Raw genomic sequence first — 19,897 nt, forward strand, 5'->3', positions numbered from 1 at the left:
AGAATTTTATGTAGGATATTTCATACACAAGGTCATGTGATCTGTAAACAGAGGTAATTTGCTTCTTCATTTCCAATCTGGATGTCTCTTACTTCCTTTTCTTGTCTAATTTTCACGGTTTAAACCCCGAGTGCAATGTTGAGTTAATGAGAGTGAATATCCTTATGTTATTCCTGCCCTAAGGGGAAAAGCATTTAGTCTTTCACCATTAAGTATGATATCAAACTGTGGGTTTTTCACAAATGTTCTTTATCAGATTGAGGAACTTCCTTTCTACTCCTAGCCTGTTGAGGTTTTTCTATTTACCATAAAAGCATATTGTTTTTTGTCAAAAATCTTTTGCTTTATACTGAGATGATGATGTGGTTTTGTCCTGCACTCTACTAATATCCTGTATTATACTCATTGGTTTTTACACAGTAAACCAATTTGCATTCCTATGATAAATCCTATTTGCTTATGGTACACAATTCCTTTTATATTTTGTTTCTAGTTTTGGTTTACTAGTATTTTTTTAGGGTTTTGGCATCTATAGTCATAAGATATTAATCTATTGTTTCCCTTCCTTTTTTTTTGTACTGTCTTTGTCCTGTTTTGGTATCAGGAATACTAGCCTCATAAAATGAACTATTTTCTGGAAAAAGTTGTATAGAATTGATGTTAATTCTTGTTTAAAACACCTGCTAGAATTCTCTAGTAAAACCATATGGGCCCAGAGACTTCTTTTCCAGGAATTTTAAAATTACAAATTAAATTTGATATTTACAGGGATATTCAAATAATCTATTTCACATCAGATGAGTTGTGCTCGTTTGTGTTTTTTGAGAAAGTGGTCCATTTTGTCTAAGTTGTCAATTTCGTGGGTGTAGGGTTGTTTGTAGTATCCTCTTATTATCCTTCTAACGTCTGCAGAGTCTGTAGTGATAGCTCCTGTTTGTTCCTGATATTAGCAATTTGTGTCTTCTTTGTCAGTTTTGCTATAAGCTTATCAATTTTATTCATCTATTCAAAGAATCAGCTCTGTTTCATTGATGTTACTTTCTTTTCAATGTCAATTATTTCTGTTCTTTATTATTTCTTCCTTTGGATGATTTTGCTTTTCTTTTTCTAGTTTATTAATCTGGGAACTCAGGTTATTGATTTAAGACTTTTCCACTATCATTCTAATTGCTTTCCCTTAGGTGTTGTTTTTCATTGCCTCTGTTCAAGATTTTATCTTTAATTTTCAGAAGTTTAATCATGATGTATCTTGACATGGATTTCCTTGGGTTTATTCTCCTTGATATTTATTCAGTTTCTTATATTGTATATTTGTTTCTCTTGCCAAATTTGAGGAGTTACCAGCATTATTTATTTAGTCCAATCTTTCTCTTCTCCAAGACATTGATGACATAAATTGTGGATCTTTCGTTATAGTCCCGATGTCACTTAGGCTCTGTTCATTTCTGTTTTTTAGTCTATTTTCTTTCTGTTGTTCAGATTGGGTAATTTCCATTTTCCATCTTCCAGTACACTGAATCTTTTCATCTCCTCTTTATTCTCCTGTTGAGCCCATCCACTAAGACTTTTATTTAATTATTATAATTTTCAGTCTCAAATTTCTATTAAGTTCTTTATATTTGCTGAGACTCTTTTTAATGAAAGTTTGTATTTTTAAATTTGCTTTAACCATGTTCATAATTGCTTGTTGAAGCATTTTTATCATGGCTGCTTTAAAATTTGTCAGATAATTCTGACATCTCTGTCATGTCAATGTTGGCAAAAATCCAGTGACTGGATTTTTCAATTAGTTTTAAATCATCCTGGTTCTTGGTATTCTTGATCAAAACAGGACATTTCTGCATTATAATACTGCATATTTGGGGCAGCCTGGTGGCTCAGCAGTTTAGCGCTGCCTTCAGTCCAGGGCGTGATCCTGGAGACCTGGGATCAAGTCCCACGTCAGGCTCCCTGCATGGAAACTTGCTTCTTCCCCTGCCTGTGTCTGTTCCTCTCTCTCTCTTTCTGTGTGTGTGTGTCTCTCATGAATAAATAAAATCTTATATATATATATATATATATATGTATCATAAAATATGCAGTATTTTATACATCTATTTAAATCTTCTATTTCAGCTGGCTTTTCTGACACTGCTCTAGTAAGGGGAAGGAGAGACATCACCTCACTTTGCCAGATAACAGATGTCTAGGTTCCCCACAGGACCTGCTTTGATATCCAAGGTGCGAAGAATTCCTTGTTTCTGCTGAGCGGGATGGGAGTTCTTACTTCTACCATGGTCCCTACTGATACCACGGTGGGATGGCCTTGTTACCAGTGAATGATGATGAAAGTTCTAACTCTCCACTAGTTTCTCTAACACTAGGAGAAGAGGGGAGTGACTCATTACTGCTGCATGGAGTGGAATTCCAGGCTCCCAATATGCTGTTTGTTGACACTGCAGAGTGGTGGGACTCATTAAGGGCCTGTGGAGATTAAAGTCCTGGCTCCCTATTTGGCCTTTTGGGGTATGGGTATCTCTTTATAGCCTTATCAGGGTGTAAAGCTAGGCTCCCACTTGACTTTTGCTGGCATGCATGGGAGTGAGGGGTCAAAGTTTGTGTGTGTGTGTGGTATTTGTCTCAAATTTTTCAGTCTTGCTAGCCTACTCCCTTACTTGTCCTTTGACTAGAGAAAGCAGGCTTCTCTTGGGGTTATGTTTTTTAAAATTTGACCATTGTCATTTTCTGATTGCCAGCTTCTTCAGCTCCAAGTTTGGGAAACATGAGTGGAACTCACTGCCATGTTGTTCCTCAGGTCCTGAGAGGTCCCTTGCTGATCTGCCCTCTTCTCTCCATCCTTCTTCTTGTATTTGTTATATATATAGTTTCCAGGGTTTCTATTTGTACTTAGTGGGAAGAACAGGGAAAACTATGTCTATTTCATCTTCCCAGAAGAAGTAAGTTATTTTTAATATTAAACTAATTCCTAAAAATTAAAGGCCTTCTATACATACCATGGAATACATTCAGCCTAAAAAAAGGAAGGAAATCCTATTACATGCTACAACATGGATAAACCTTAGGGACATTATGATAAATGTAATAAGCCAGTCACAAATACTGTAATTCCATTTACATGAGGTAAATAAAGCCAAATCATAGTGACAGAAAGTAGAATGGTGATTGACAGGTGTTGGGGCAGGGTCAGAGAGTTGTTCAATGAGTAGAACTGCAGTTTGAGAAGATACAAAAGAGTTCTGGGGTGAAACAGATGAAGGAGATTAAGAGTAAATTCAACTTGATGAGCACTGACTAATGTATAGGATTGTACACTTAAAACTAATATAAACTTACTTATACTGGAATAATAAATAAATCAATAATTCACATATGACCCAATACTTATACACACACACACATCCACATGAGTTCTGAAGACTGGTTATAAAACAATGTGAATGCACATAACACTACCAAAACCATGAAGTCTTGGGGAAAGCTCATCCCCTCCTCCTATACAGACCTACAGAAACATGGTAAGTTGCTATTGATTCAGGGGCTGGTGTTGGAGGCCAAGATGCCTTGGTGTATTGGGAGGGAGGGCGGATCAGTGCCTACCCTGTCCCCAGGTAACAGGTACACAGTCCTTAGGGAGCCACTGATGGTGGGGCCAGGGTTCCAGCTTTCCTGGGGACGCTGTGAATTTCTCCTGCAGGAGAAGCCATTTGAACTCTTGCAACTGTATCAGTAGCACAGTATTTTTGTATGAAAAGTGGGAGACTTCTGAACAGTAATTCATTTAATTGCAACATTTTGAAATTAAAAAAATAAAACTCATTGCAAAAACAAAACCATGAAGTCTTATGCACCATAATTGAGATGGCAAATTTTATGTGGTGTGTATTCTACCATAATTTAAAAAATTAAGGGCCCTCTATCATGTGATATACTCCTAATATATACAGTAAATATTAGAACTTTGAAAACATACTTGCAGAGACTAGGTACCATATTGAAGGAAGGAAGAAATGAGCACAACTTTGCCTTGGGAGTTGAAATTTAATTGGGAGACTGGGAAAAAATACATAAAAATATAATTTTTCAAATAAAAGTAATATAAGCAATGTTCCAATATTGCACCAAATGCAGACGGAAAGCGAATTACAAGAAAATAGAAGAGTAACTGAGTAATAATAACTGGGGTCAGACTAAGGACTATTATTCTGAAGAAGAAAAGAGAATCTAGTAATGTAGAGAAATGGTGAAACAATAGCCTTACTGGAGAAATATACTGACTATAACAAGTTTTGAGAGAAATAATCAGAATGTACATTCAATTCTTTTATAAAAATTAAACCTATATTACTAAGGTGCAAAATATTACCTTTCACGTTCCATTTGCCTTAGACGATCATTTTTTATAGCTTCAATCACTAAGTTAGTGTGTGGATCATCCTAGGAAATAAAATTGGAAAAAAATTATTAATTCAGAAGTAAATACCAAGAACTTAGATTTCTAATCAACCTTACCATGAGTCGTTACATAAAATGGAGAGTAAATTAATCTTTCTAAACTATTTTCCCTTATATAAAGTAGAACTTTTTAATTTCTGATTACCAACTACATTCTCCTTAAACTAACAGATTCTGAGGAACTGATAAAAGGTCGGATTGGGGGATATCTGGGTGGCTCAGCAGTAGAGCGTCTGCCTTCAGCTCGGGGCGTGATCCTGGGGTCCTGGGATCGAGTCTCACATCAGGCTCCCTGCATGGGGGCCTGCTTCCCACCTCTGCCTCTCTCTCTGTGTCTCTCATGAATAAATAAAATAAAAATCTTTAAAAAAAAAAAAAAAAAGGTAAGATTGGATAGAATAGGACTAAGCATACAGAAACTGTGTGACAGTATAAACTGTAAACTCAAATAATGATCGTCAAATTCCTTAGTAGTCAATATCTCTATCAAAATACAGATGATTTTTTTCACAATATATTGTTTTCTCTCAATATGAAAATACTATATAATAGTTAATAGCACTTACTATGTTCCAAGTACTATTTTAAGCATTTCACTTCATTACTTCATTTAATTCTCACAACCCTATAAGGTAGGTTATTATAATTAGTCCTATATTGTGTATAAAGAAACTAAGGCATAGGAAGAGTAAGTACTGAGTGATAGAGCCAACCACTATGCTGTAATAACCTTAAAATCTATTAAGAAAATCTATTAAGTTCAATTTATGAAACTGACATTATTATACCATTTTCATCTATAAATACAGGCAATTTCATATGGTTTGGCTTAATATAAAATAATACAGCAGTATACCAATACTTTATATGTAAGAACCTGAAAAATATTTTAAAAGCATTCAGAAAAATTATCTCACTGCCTGGAAATTACTGTTTCTATTTTGGTATATTTCCTTCTAGTTTATGTTCATGTATGGATATATATATATCTATGTGTGTGTGTATGTATATATATATATATCCTTTTTTTCACTTGGATTTTCACTTAACATTGTGTAATATTTCCTCCTCAGGTCTTTGAAAATATAACTTTTGATTTATGTTCCACTCTATGCAAAAGATAGGGAATTCTTTTCATTTTTTATCTATTTAGTACACATAGTTTTAGTTTCCTCTGTTCAACAATGACTAAAAAAAAAAAAAAACAGTAAAAAAAAGGCTTTAGGGAAGGTTCCTTAGTCAAGATATTTTTCTTAAAAAATGGCATGTAATCTTATATTCTGTAAGATTTTCTCTTTTTTCTCTAAAATTGTAGTCAGTTTTAATCATAATCTCTAGTCCTATTTCATCGGGTCCCATTCTCAACCTAATTTAAATAATAAACAAAACTGATAAAAGCACACAAATTAATTTAAACATTTTAATATAGGGCTAGATGAAAACTAAAAAGCCATCCATTCCAATTTTTTCATTTCTAGAAACAGAAAAGCACGGGTAACTAACAGCTGGCTATTCAGCAGTCTTCTTCATACTCACACTTGGTGAAATATATTTATCATCTTCATCAATTTCTAACGGAACAGCAATCAATTTTTGGAATGCCTTCTTCATTTTGTCTCGATCTCCAACAGCAAAGTAACTAAGAATTAGGTTGAAGCCTGCCTTCAGATTTGGTGCCATACTCATGATGTGCTCAAATGAATTAATGGCATCTGAATATTGACCAGTTTTTATAAATGTAACACCAATGTTCTGCATGATTTTAATCCTAAAGAAAAACAAACATAGATGAGCTTTAAAAGTCTCAATTCTTTAGTATGGTAATCAAAACATTTCACAGTTTTCTTCTTTTCTTTCCGACTTTTTGCTTTGTTTTGTTAAAGCTTTACTGAGGTTTAACTTTCACATCATAAAATTCACTTGTTTCAGTATACAATTCAGTGAGCACTGCTATATCTATACAACTGTGGAACTATAACCACATTCTTATTTTAAGTAGTCTCCATTATCCTAAAAAGAAAATCTGTGCCCATTAGCAGTCACTCCCCATTCTCATCTCCTGCCCTAGGCAATCATTAACCTACTTCTGTCTCTCCAGATTTGCTTTTTTAGACATTGCATATAAATGGGGCCATATAATATATAACATTTTATATCTAGCTTCTTTCAATTAGCATAATCTTTTGAAGTTCCTCCACACTACAGCATATTTCAGTAGTCCATTCCTTTTATATTTCCAAATAGTATTCCACAGTATGAATATATCATATTTTATTCATTGCCTACTTGACAGATTTGGGCTGTTATGAATACTGATATGAATATTCCCATACAATCCTTTGTAACAGCATGCTTGCATTCCTCTTGGGTATATACCTGGGAGTGGAACTGCTGGCCCACTGGTAAATATGTGTTTAACTTCTTAAAAAACAGCCAAATTATTTTCTGAACTGGCTGTACCATTTTAGATTCCCAGTGTATAAGGTTTCCAATTTCTCTATGTCCTCTTCAATGCTTGTTATAGTCAATCTTCAGATTATATAGCCATTAATAATAGATGTGATCTCATCTTACTTCTAACCATTCTTCAACCTAATACCTCTGTTTCAACTAAATGTGTTTATTCATAATTCTCTGATCAGAACATGAATACTGTTATTTCCTTGACTCTTCCCAATTTTCCCTTTGTCTGGAATATTACCCTTTCTGCCCTCGTCACTTAAGTAACCTATCACAAGTACACCTCTTTCATAAAGCCTTTCTTGACCATTCTTGTTCTTAATAATCAGTCTCTCAACTTAGTTGCTATAGTACCTCTTAATTATTGATAATTAAGCACCTGATATAACTCTAATATTATTATCTTTTTCTACAATGCTCAAAAGTCTTGGCCTCAACTGAGTTAAAAGTGCTTATGGGCATTGTGCCCTAGAAGCTAGATATTTCCGGATGATAACAGTATATTATTAAAAAATGATCACTTGGGGATCCCTGGGTGGCTCAGCGGTTTGGTGCCTGCCTTTGGCCCAGGGTGTGATCCTGGAGTCTCGGGATCGAGTCTCACATCAGGCTCCCTGCATGGAGCCTGCTTCTCCTTCTGCCTGTGTCTCTGCCTCTCTTTCTCTCTGTCACGAATAAATAAATAAAATCTTAAAAAAAAAAATTGATCACTAAAGATGGCATTCACAAGTAAGTTAACTTTCAAAAAGGAATTGTACTTAAGCCTAAGGAAAATTATGATTGGTAAATATCCTGGAAATCTTCTATATTCTCAAGGTCATAACCAGATGATAAGGTAATTTACTGTTTCTGCTCTTGAAATATTATAGGAATAGAAAATATTCCAGCTTCCTTCCCCCCTCCTCCTTTCCCCTCTTCTAAAATTCAAATGCAATCTTCTTAATTATTTAATTCTCAATTTACAGCAAGAATATAAGGTAGTCTTAATTTCTGGCCTTTTAGGAATTAAGACATTCTAAAGTCTACTATGTTCTAAAGGACTGCTGTTTTGATTTTATGTTGGCAGTGACTTTTATTTGCTGCTAATGGCCTGCTAAGTTATCCCATATGTAGGCCAATTAACTTTATTTCAATTGATTACATATTGTCTTTAATCTTTAACATGTTATTATACAAATGTGTGCAAGTAGTCAGTAAGGGAACAGACCAAAATACTACAGATACAAGATATACCCAACACCTCACATATGCAAACACCTCAAAACATTTCCCCATTATCAACAGGTCAGGAGAGTTATCTTGTTTCTGAAAGCATCATTTAAATTTCAGCAAGTTATCATGTAAACTTACCTCATTTCTTTTTTTTTTACTTACCTCATTTCTTTATGGACACTTGGAATTTGATCTAGTGCCATTCGGTAGAATTTAATAGCTTTGGAATAATTTCTTTGCTTTAAATAAATATTTCCCATATTCACTTTCAATCTTCCTAATAAAAAAATAATGAATACATAATATTCTATTTTCTTCACTTTTTCTGTATTTTAGATGACCTTAATTCATATTCTTTGAAGCTTTTCTCAAGTTACAAAGCTTCAGACACTACCTTATATTCTCACTTTAAAATACTTATACTGTTTTCATGTATTTACACATTAATCTTCTATAAGGAAATAGAACTTAAGACAGATGGGGTCCTGAAAATATGCCTAGAAAACAAGTGATTTATGTTATAAAACCGGAATTGTGTTATTCTAAAAAAATCAGATTTTAAAATTAGATTCAATAATGCCATACACATTTTAATACATTAAAGAAAATGATATTCTGATAAACTTTAATACTACTACCAAAAATTATACAATATAAACAATACATGTAAACTGTAGACTCTTGGGAATAGATTTATAAGGGAAAGGACGTTTGTTTGTTTTTTTTTAAGATTTTATTTACTTGAGGAAGAGCACAAGTGAGAGGGAGCATGAGAAATGGGGAAGAAAAAAAAAAAGAAATGGGGAAGAACAGAGGAAGAGGGATAATAAGCAGATTCCCTACTGAGGAGAAGCTCAAACCCAAGACCCAGGGACCATGACCTGAGCCAAAGGCAGATGCTTAACCAACTGAGCCAGCCAGGCACCTCCTGGGAAAGCATGTTTGTTTGATGGGCCTGCCGTGGCTCATTCTACTTGTGATGAAAGAATACATTTTTTGGCTAATGTTAGGCAATATACCTCACACCAACTGTCATTTGTATTTATGTGGATTTTCGTATAAACAGTACCTTTAAGCAGGATACTTCTATAGAAAAAACAAATTTGTTTAGAGCATAGATTATTATAAGGAAACATAAAGTGGGGAAATGTAAATTAACACTACAAAAGAACTACCCTGGGGTGACTGGCTGGCTCAGTCAGAAGAGCATGGGATTGATCTTGGGATCATAAGCTTGAGTCCCACCCTGGGTGCAGAGATTACTTAAATAAATAAACTTTAAAAAAAAGGAACTACATTTATTGGAAAAACTGACTATATACCTACCTGCATTGCTAAACATCTTATTTTTCACTATAACTTGAAATGTGGTTAGTGCTTCAGCATACATTTCATTAGCTGAATATTGACTAGCCAAGTTCAAAAGAACCTAAAAAATAAACAAGGCAAAAAGACATGTAATGACTAATTTAGGCCCCTTTTGCCTAAAATCTTTTCAAGATTAACATCCTATAACAAATTTAGATGCCTACATCAAGATACCCAACCAATTAGAAAGTAAAGCATGCAGAGAAGTATCTCACATTCAAAATGAACCAGAACATGGGGATCCCTGGGTGGCTCAGCAGTTTAGTGCCTGCATTCAGCCTGGGGCATGATCCTGGAGTCTCGGGAGTGAGTCCCACATCAGGCTCCCTGTATGGAGCCTGCTTCTCTCTCTGCCTGTGTCTCTGCCTCTCTATCTCTGTCTCTCATGAATAAATAAATAAAATTAAAAAACAAACAGTACATTAAGTATAGCTATCCTCTAAACTGTACCTTAATTTTCTAAGCATTCTTTCTAATTTAGTTAGTATTTGCCATCCATTCATCTCAGAAAGACCTACAAAGAATAAACTTGCATTATTAATGTTGCCAGTAATAAAAAGAGTGAGATAGTGGACCAAATTTTCTTTGTAAATAAAAATTAAATATTATGTGGAAATATCTTAAGCCTTCATTTGTGTACTTCATTATATGCAAAACTGTAAAAAGTATTTCTTTGCATGTAAAATTATAATTTAAGTCACTAAGGTATAGAAATTTATCTTCCTACAGGTAAAATAAAGATCATTAGAAACTATTCCCTAATCTAAAGATTTCATGGAACTTAAAGATAATTAGTACCAAGAGTGAACATCTAAAACTTCCTATTCAAAGCTTCAAATGCCTTTTTTTTTTTTTTTTTTCCATTTGTTTGGTAGATGAACACTTTTCCCACTAAAAATACACCCTTATAACACAGTGGTATAAACATCAAGAAAGTGTCTTTTCAGAGTTAAAAAGATTCTGTAAGAAATTAGCTTTTATTTTTTTCACTACCCTTGCAGAGCATTGTATTATTTACCTAGTTGTAAGTTCTTAAAAAACACAAACCAAAAGTCCACATTAGAATCTCATTAAAGTAACCACACTAAAAATAGAGCATAAATATTAGCAGTCTTCCAGAAATAGAGTCATCGGGTGGCGAGTTTGTGGGTTCTTGCTAAATTATTAAAAACTAATTAAATTAAAAAATAAAAATCTTTGCACAAAACAAAGAGTGCCTCATGAACCTCAAAATCTATTAATTACTATTAATCTGTTAATATTAATCTGAGTACCTAAGGTCCAGTAAGATTTAAAACAGAAAGAAAGAAAAAAGGAAAAAAACCTTTTGGAATCTACAAATCCTAGCCAAAATAATTTTACTCAACAGGTATTTCATACTTACTGAGTAAGTTAAATCCAAATTGATATTTTCTGGAGTTGTAACTTGTTCTCGTTGTCTCACCAAGATCCTCTCTTTTCTTCCTGCATCTTTTGCCTTTTCTAAGGCCTGAAATCAAGTTCATGCTTTGTAAATTCCTTTAATCATTCATTATAAGCATTTTATGTATTTGGGAGATACCTGCATGAAGCTTGGTTGGATGCATTACACTTTCTTAGATTCCCAGGATGCCCTGCTATACTCTAATAATAAACTCTTAAAAACAAAAGAACCCAGAATATTTATTTAAAGTAGAGCTAACTATTATAAAAATGTCATGCATTCCGTCCCCTGCTCCTCAGAAAGAAGAGCAAGTGTAAGTGATAAGATGGAGAGTATATTAGCCCCAAGTTTCCTTATTATCAGACCTTCCACCACTATTTAGATTTGACTCTCCCAACTTTTTCCCCCCATCCAGCCCTGAGCCTTTGGGTATTTTAATTCCAACTCATGACAGAAATTTAGATGTATCTGTTTGGTTTCTGGGATGTTAAAAACACAGAAAGTCAAAGGATAACTGCTCTCCAATATTACAATAGATGCTTAGTTTGGCTCTTATATATCCTACTCAGAATGCCAAGAACATTTTGTTGATTTCCACCAAGGGACTAACCATAGACAGATTTGACATGGGATTCTTTTTTTTTTTTTTTTAGTGCTAGATAAAAAACATATTAGTTCTATGAGCAATAAAAGTAGCTTTTATACTGAGCAATTCTTTCTGATGGCATTCATTAACATAACTAAGTCACAGAAATTACATTTATATGGATGACAAAGTAATGAGAACAAAGTAAATTAAGAGAAAATATTTAATTAAAAATAAAAAAGCATAAGGGATGCCTGGGTGGCTCAGTGGTTGAGTATCTGCCTTCCACTCAGGGCGTGATCTTGAAGTCCTGGGTTGTTTCTCTCTCTGTCTCATGAATACATAAATAAAATCTTAAAAAAAAAAAAAAAACACAAAAACAAAAAAGCAGAGCATGAAAAACCAGAGTTGGAGTCCCAAAAAGCAAACCATGATTTTGCAGTTTACTTAAGAAAAAATATTTTAGGGTAGTGAGGCTTAAATCAGAAAACAACCATTAGTACTGCATGTGAATCATGGTAGCTATGCCTTTCAGCAGGCTCAGTCTAATTTGATAGTCTATCAGGCTGCAAAATTTAATCAACTGATCCACCACCATTTGTTTTCCTATTGAAATGACTGATGTAAAAAATTACAAAATTGGTCCACTATTTTGACATGACAGTTTTTATGAAATAGCTGCCTATGTTTTTTAAAAAAAACTACTTCAGTGAAAACTCTAAGGCCTATCAACAGCAAAAGAAACATGTTTATTCAGGTATCCCCCACTTTTTGAAAGTTCACATAACACTGCTTTTAACAAAAGACCTGTATTAGCACCTATTTTTGCTAACTGAAAGAAATCTGAAGAGAATTTTTGCTTTCATGAAAAAAATGCAAGAAGTGAAATAGTGTGCAACATTTGTTTTGTAGCAAACCCTTATAGAGAGGCAGTGCACACTCCCAGCAGTGAGAGTAGCCCTGCCACACGTGGCATCTCAGCATCAAGCCATGAGAGCTCTGAAGTGTCTGTGAGCATCTGTGCTTTATCTAGATTTATTCTGTGCATCCTTTGGCAAGATGTGCCGTAAGATATCAGAAAGGCCTAAGAGAGATTAGTTTTGGGGTCTAGAATGCTCAAAAATGTTTCAATATAAATTCACGATAATTGTTTGATGCCATTTCAGTTTATGAAAGTTTTGCTCTACTTCTGGATAGGAGAAAACCTGCACATGTGCTTGTATTTGTGCATATATAAAAGCAGACACATACATATACACACACTTCATCTTGAATCCTTTAAGTTCATGAACTTACCAATTTTAAGTCTCCGCAACTGTTGGCAATACAGCTTTCTTCTACCAATTCATTTACTTTTTTCTCTAATTGTCTAATCTTTTCTTCTGGACTATTAAAGAAAAAGTAGGTGTACTTTGACTCATTCAAGCACTAATAATACATACTAAAATTTAATTTATCTGTAACATTGCCCATTATGTGCTTTTGTAAGACTAGGTTACAAGTAAGACAAATGTATAAATGGCATTAAAGAGCAAATGCACCGTTTTTAATAATTATATAATTAATAATAACAGTAAAAACAACTCTTTTGGTTAATAAAAGTAAACATTCACTTAGCACAACTATAATTTAACAGAGCTAAATGCTTTACCCTAATTATGTCATTTAATCCTCCCAATAACATTTGATGTAAGTACTATCATTACTGTTATTTTACTGATAGGGAAACTGAGGTTTAGAAAGTTAAGTATTATGCCCAAGATCACACAGCTAATTAAGTTACAGAGCCAGGATTTTACCTATGTAAGGTAATTCAAGGACCCATGCTATTACATTATCATCCCCAAAAGAAAGCAGATTCTTTCTTCAGATCCTATGACAAATGAAAACTTTACTTTATGGTGAAGAAAACCAAATCCCACATAAAAGAGTTGAAAAGTATCAGTTACTACCAGATGGGTACTCTAGAGAATATTTCCAACAATGTGAAGAAGTTAAAAAATCCTGAGTCCATTAGTAGTAGACATAGTACTCCCAAATCAGTCACATTTCAAAAATAACATGTCATTTTGCTACCTTTTCTTCCAGCAAATTACCACAATACTCTGAATGTACATCAGTGAGTGCCTAAATAAAATTTTACTAGGAATATTTCAGAATACACACTAGTGTATTGTCTCTACAAATGGACTTTTAAAAAATACAGGAATAAATTTAATAGTATAGTTTTGTCTGTAGAGTATATTCTATGGTAGAATCTTATTACAAATTTAGTCAGTGGGATACAAATTTTGTTAGTTTACTAAAAGCAAAATTTTAACTGAGCAATGAGCATAATAAAAACAGTTTTATAAAGATTACAATAAAGTAGACTTCTATTTTATACTACAAAACACTCTAATAAATGTCTTCCAATATTGCTTATAGATTGTTATTAAATCTAAAATATAAATATAAAATTTTAAAGTTATAAATGTTATAAAGACACTAAAAGTAATTACCCTGTCCCTAACGAGTACCAGGAAAATAAACTTTATATGCAGAAACTATTGGACACCTACCCATACAAGAACCTGCCACCATTCTTCCTCCTTGCATACAGGATCTGAGCTAGTCAAGAGTTTTACTCTCTTGCCAAAGGTTTGGTTCATTCATGCACATATGATGCACTTCTGGCCATAAGAAATGAAGAAAGGTTTGCTTCGGGTAGAGAGTTCCTGGGAAGATTTTCTTCGCTTTTTAAAAGGATCCAAGACTGGGAACTGACTCTAGGCTTTATTAATTACATGGAGATTCTGAACTCTCTCAGTTCTTCTGTCATGATAGGATGGCAAGCTCTTAGAAAGACCAAGGGAATCACAGAGAAGCTGAACTAGGGATGATGCTATTGAGCAGTTAAATTAACCATTTATTCCTAGAAGTGCCCTTCCTCCAGACCTCCTATTATATAAGATAATAAATGTTCTTAATTTGTGTGTATGTTTTTCTGATGTCCTCTGTTGTTGGAAACTGAAGGGATTCCTAAATGAATTGGTATTTAAATAATGTAATACACTTTTATTAGCAAACATGCTGTCATTAACTAGGACACAAGGTAAACAGATTTTCTATAGAGATTCTTCGTTAGTGAAAAAGAGAAATTATGTAACTCCTACAATAGCTCAAATACTGGGCTTAAGAATTACAATTTAAAAATATCTATTATAGGGAACCCTGGGTGGTGCAGTGGTTTAGCGCCTGCCTTTGGCCCAGGGCGCAATCCTGGAGACCCGGGATCGAATCCCATGTCGGGCTCCCGGTGCATGGAGCCTGCTTCTCCCTCTGCCTGTGTCTCTGCCTCTCTCTCTCTCTGTGTGACTATCATAAATAAATAAAAATTAAAAAAAAACTTTAAAAATCTATTATATAGAAGAAAAACAGTGGGCAGCCTGGGTGGCTTAGCAGTTTAGCGCTGCCTTCGGCCCAGGGCGTGATCCTGGAGACCCAGGATCGAGCCTGCTTCTCCCTCTGCCTCTCTCTCTCTCTTTCTGTGTCTCTGGTAAATAAATAAATAAATCTTAAAAAAAAAAATAAAGAAGAAGAAGAAAAACAGGGCAGTATTTAATAACATGAGCTCTAGAAACAGCCTTGGTTCAAATCTGTCCTGCCATTTATTAGTGCCACCAGGTAAAGATGTCTCTCTCTATGAACTAATGATAAAAACAGCTAAGTCTTCATTTAATATATAGCACCTCACAGCAGTACACAGTGAATACTCATTAAATGCTGGCTTATGTTACTAATTGTAAAATGTTTATGTCAATGGTATATAGATATGAGTAAATACATATACCTGAATTTATGCCACCACTTTGGGCTACTCTTTAGCCACTAGCACAAAACTAAATTAATTCTCTAAAAAATTAAAATTTTCAAATTGATATGATGAACTTCCTATATGTTCTTTTTTTATTGAAATATTTTTTCTATTTTTTCATTTTTAAAAAAATTTATTTATTCATGAGGCAGAGAGACAGAGAGAGAGAGAGGCAGAAACACAGGCAGAGGAAGAAGCAGGTTCCTCACAGGGAACCCGATGTGGGACTCAATCCCAGGATCACTCCCTGAGCCAAAGACAGATGCTCAACCACTGAGCCACCCAGGCATCCCAAAACATTTTTTGAAATAAGCATATCCTATTACATTTTCAATTCCATTTGGCCTCCAAAAGAATATTGGTACCCGTAAAAATTAGACATACCTTCACATCAAGTAATATTACAATAAAACTGCATAGAACACACAAGCTGTTTTTCTTAGACTTGATTCTTTTGATTGTTCCAAGAAGCAGGGATAATGTTTTGATTACTATTCTGCTGATGTGAACTTTTGTTTTTGAGGACACATGATAATTTTTTAAAGATTTTATTTACTTGACAGAGAGAGTGAGCATATATAAGCAGGGAGATCAGGAGTGGGAGAAACAGGCTCCCTGCTGAGCTGGGAGCCCGACATGGGGCTTGATCCCAGGTCCCTGAGATCATGACATAAGCCAAAGGCAGATGCTTAACTGACTGAGCCACCCAGGTGCCCCTTAATTAAGTCTTAAAAAAACTATTTCTTCTAATCACCCGTTGCTCATCACAACTGCATTTCTTAACCCCCATCATGTATTTCCCCCATTCCCCACCCATCTTCACTCTGGTAACCATCAATCTGTTAAGATTCTCTTTCCTAGTTTGTCTCTTTTTTTTTTTCCTTTGCTCATTTGTTTTGTTTCTTAAATTCCACAGAGGAGTGATATCATCCGGTGTCTTTCTCCTATTTGGTATTACACTACCTCCACCCATGTCATTGCAAATGGCAAGATTTCATTCTTTTTATGGCTAAATAATATTCCAACATATATATATATATATATATATATATATATATATATATGCCACATCTTCTTTATTCATTCATTGATCTATGGACTGCTTTCATAATTTGGCTATGATAAATAATGCTACTATAAACACAGGGGTGTATGTATCCCTTTGAATTCGTGATTTTGTATTCCTTGGGTAAATACCCAGTGGTGCTACTACTAGATTGTACAATAGTTCTATTTTTAACTTTTTGAGGAATCTCCATACTGTTTTCCACAGTGGCTGCAGTTTGGATTCTAACCAACAGTGCATGAGCGTTCCTCTTTCTCCGTGTCCTCGCCAACACCTGTTGAGTCTTGTGTTGATTTTAGTCATTCTGACAGGTGTGAGGAGGATAGCTCACTATAGTTCTGATTTCTATTTCATTGATGGTAAGTGATGAGGAGTAATCTTTTCTGTGTCTATTGGTCATCTGGAGGTCTTCTGCCCATTTTTAAATTGAAGTTGTTTTTTGGGTGTTGAGCTTTTAAGTTCTTTATATATATTGGACATTAACCCATAATCAGGTCATTAGCAAACATCTCCCCTTCCGTATGTTGCCTTTTAGTTTTGTTGGTTGTTTCCTTCATTATGCAGAAGCTTTTTATCTTGATCTAGTCCCAATATTTTAGGTTTGGTTTGATTTCTCTTGCCTCAGGAGACGTATCTAGAAAAATGTTGCTATGGCTAATGTCCAAGAAATCACTGCCTGTGTTCTCTTCTGGGGTTTTTGTGGTTTTAGGTTCTTAATCCATTTTGAGTTCATTTTTGTATATGGTGCAAGAAAGTGCTCCAGTTTCATTCTTCTGCATGTTGTGTCCAGTTCTCTCAACATTATTTGAAGAGACTGTCTTTTTCCCATTGGATATTCTTTCCTGTGTTGTCCAAGATTAACTCACCATATAGTTGTGGTTTACTTCTGGATATTCTATACTGTTCCACTGAACTTTGTGTCTATTTTTGCTGTTTTGCTTACTATAGCTCCATAAGATAACCTGAAGTCTGGAATTCTGAAGCCTTCACCTTTGCTTTTCTTTTTCAAGATTGCTTTGGCTATTCAAAGTGTTTTGTGCTTCCACAAAATTTTAGGTTTGTTCTGTGAAAAAGGCTATTGGTATTCTTTTTTTTTTTTTTTTTTTTTTTTTTTTATTTATGATAGTCACAGAGAGAGAGAGAGGCAGAGACATAGGCAGAGGGAGAAGCAGGCTCCATGCACCGGGAGCCTGATGTGGGATTCGATCCCAGGTCTCCAGGATCGCGCCCTGGGCCAAAGGCAGGCGCCAAACCGCTGCGCCACCCAGGGATCCCGCTATTGGTATTCTGATAGGGATTGCACTAAATGTGTAGCATGCTTTGTGTAATATAGACATTTTAACAATATTTGTTCTTCTAATCCATGAACTTGGAGTATCTTTCCATTTCTTTGTGTTGTCTTCAAGTTCTTTCATTGATATTTTATAGTTTTCAAAGTAAAGGTCTTTACCTCTTTGGTTAGGTTTATCACAAAGTATTTGATCATATTTGGTGCAAGTATATATGGAATTGTTTTCTTAATTTCTTTTTGCTGCTTCATTATTGGCATATAAAACTGCAACAGGGATCCCTGGGTGGCGCAGCGGTTTGGCGCCTGCCTTTGGCCCAGGGCGCGATCCTGGAGACCCGGAATCGAATCCCACATCAGGCTCCCGGTGCATGGAGCCTGCTTCTCCCTCTGCCTGTGTCTCTGCCTCTCTCTCTCTCTCTGTGACTATCATAAATAAAATAAAAAAAAATTAAAAAAAAAAAAAAAAAAAACTGCAACAGAGGGCAGCCCGGGTGGCTCAGTGGTTTAGCGCCACCTTCAGCGCAGGGTGTGATCCTGGAGACCTGGGATCCAGTCCCACATCGGGCTCCCTGCAGGGAGCCTGCTTCTCCCTCTACGTCTCTGCGAGCCCCCCCTCATGAATAAAAAAATAAAATCTTAAAAAAAAAAAAACTGCAACAGATTTCTGCAGTTTTTGTGTCCTGCAACTAAATTTGCTTATCAGTTCTAGCAGTTTTTTGGCAAAGTCTTTCAGGTTTTTCATATAGAGACAAAAATGTATCTGCAAATATTGAAAGTTCTAATACACTGCCGATTTGGATACATTTCTTTTTGTGCCTCACTGCTGTGGCTAGGATTTCCAGTACTATGCTGACTAAAAGAGAGTGATGAGAGTGGACATTCCTGTCTTATTCCTGAACTTTAGGGAAAAAGCTCTGTTTTTTCCTATTTAGGATGATGTTAGTTGGAGGTTTCTCATACATAGCGTTTATTATGTCCCCTCTAAACTTACTGTTGAGGGTTTTAAACATGAATGGATGTTGTGCTTTGTCAAATGCTTTTTCTGCGTCTACTAAAATGATCCTACGGTTTTTATTCTTTTCTCTCATGGACTTGATGTAACACGTTGATTGATTTGCAAATACTGAACCATCCTTGCAACCCAGGAATAAATCCCACTTGCTCATGGTGAACAATTTTTAAAAATATACTGTTGAATCCTGTTTCTTAGCATTTTGTTAAGGATTGTAGTATCTATGTTCATCAGAGATACTGATCTATAATTCCCTATTTTTGGTCTCTTTATTTGGTTTTGGTATCAGGGTAATGCTGGTCTCACAGAATGAAATGGAAAGTAATCCTTCCCTTATTTTATTTTGGAATAGTTTGAGAAGAATAGATATTAATTCTTCTTCAAATGTTTGGCAGAATTTGGAAGCCATCTGGTCCTGAACTTGAAAAGAATGTGTATTCTGCTGTTTCAGGATGGAATGTTCTAAATATATGTTAAATCCATCTGTTCCGGGGCATCATTCAAAACCATTGTTTCCTTGTTGGTTTTGTGTTCAGATGATCTATCCACTAATGTAAATGATGTTCTTTTGTCTCTATTGCTACAGGTTAGTTCCTTTAAGTTTGTTATTAACTGTTTTATGTATTTGGGTGCTCCCATTTTGGGTGCGTAAATATTTATAATTGTTTTGAGAGTTTTTAAAAAAGATTTTATTTTTTTGACAGAGAGAGAAGGGGTGGGGAACACAAGTAGGCAGAGCTGTAGGCAGAGGGAGAAGCAAGCTCCCTGCTCTAGGCTCAATACCAGGACCCTGAGATCATGACCTGAGTCAAAGGCAGACTCTTAACCAAATGAGCCACACAGGCACCCCTATATTTATAAATTGTTATATCTTCATATACCTTGTTAGATTGTCTCCTTTATTACTATATACTGTCCTCTGTGTCATTATAGTCTTTGTTTTAAAGTCTAGTTTGTCTGATATAAGTACCACTACTCTGGCTTTCTTTTAACATCCGTTTGCATAGTAGATGTTTCTCCATTCCCTCACTTTCAGTCTGCAGGTGGCTTTAAGTCTAAAATGAGTCTCTTGTAGGCAGCATATAGATGGGTCTTGTTTTTTTTTATCCATTCTGTTACCCTATATCTTTTGATAGGAGTGTTAGTCCATTTACATTAAAAGTAATGATTG

The 19,897-nt window shown here is 34.9% G+C and overlaps 1 protein-coding gene across 7 annotated transcripts in view; it reads right to left on the minus strand.

The window, feature by feature from the left end:
* IFT88 (intraflagellar transport 88) overlaps positions 1-19,897 on the minus strand; it is a 135,806-nt gene that overhangs the window by 87,832 nt on the left and 28,077 nt on the right. For all 7 annotated transcript variants that reach the window (XR_013362958.1, XR_013362959.1, XM_077868443.1 and 4 more), the window contains exons 8-13: positions 12,798-12,888; positions 10,877-10,981; positions 9,451-9,553; positions 8,287-8,401; positions 5,989-6,220; positions 4,364-4,434 (exon numbers count right to left, since the gene is read on the minus strand). Coding sequence is in view for 5 of the 7 variants with exons in the window: in XM_077868443.1 (XP_077724569.1) it covers positions 4,364-4,434; positions 5,989-6,220; positions 8,287-8,401; positions 9,451-9,553; positions 10,877-10,981; positions 12,798-12,888 (717 nt within the window). In the remaining 2 variants the exon portion in view is untranslated. The remainder of the gene's footprint in view (positions 1-4,363; positions 4,435-5,988; positions 6,221-8,286; positions 8,402-9,450; positions 9,554-10,876; positions 10,982-12,797; positions 12,889-19,897) is intronic.

Source organism: Canis aureus, chromosome 24 (assembly GCF_053574225.1).
Source record: "Canis aureus isolate CA01 chromosome 24, VMU_Caureus_v.1.0, whole genome shotgun sequence".
In the NCBI taxonomy this organism is placed as follows: Eukaryota; Metazoa; Chordata; class Mammalia; order Carnivora; family Canidae; genus Canis; species Canis aureus.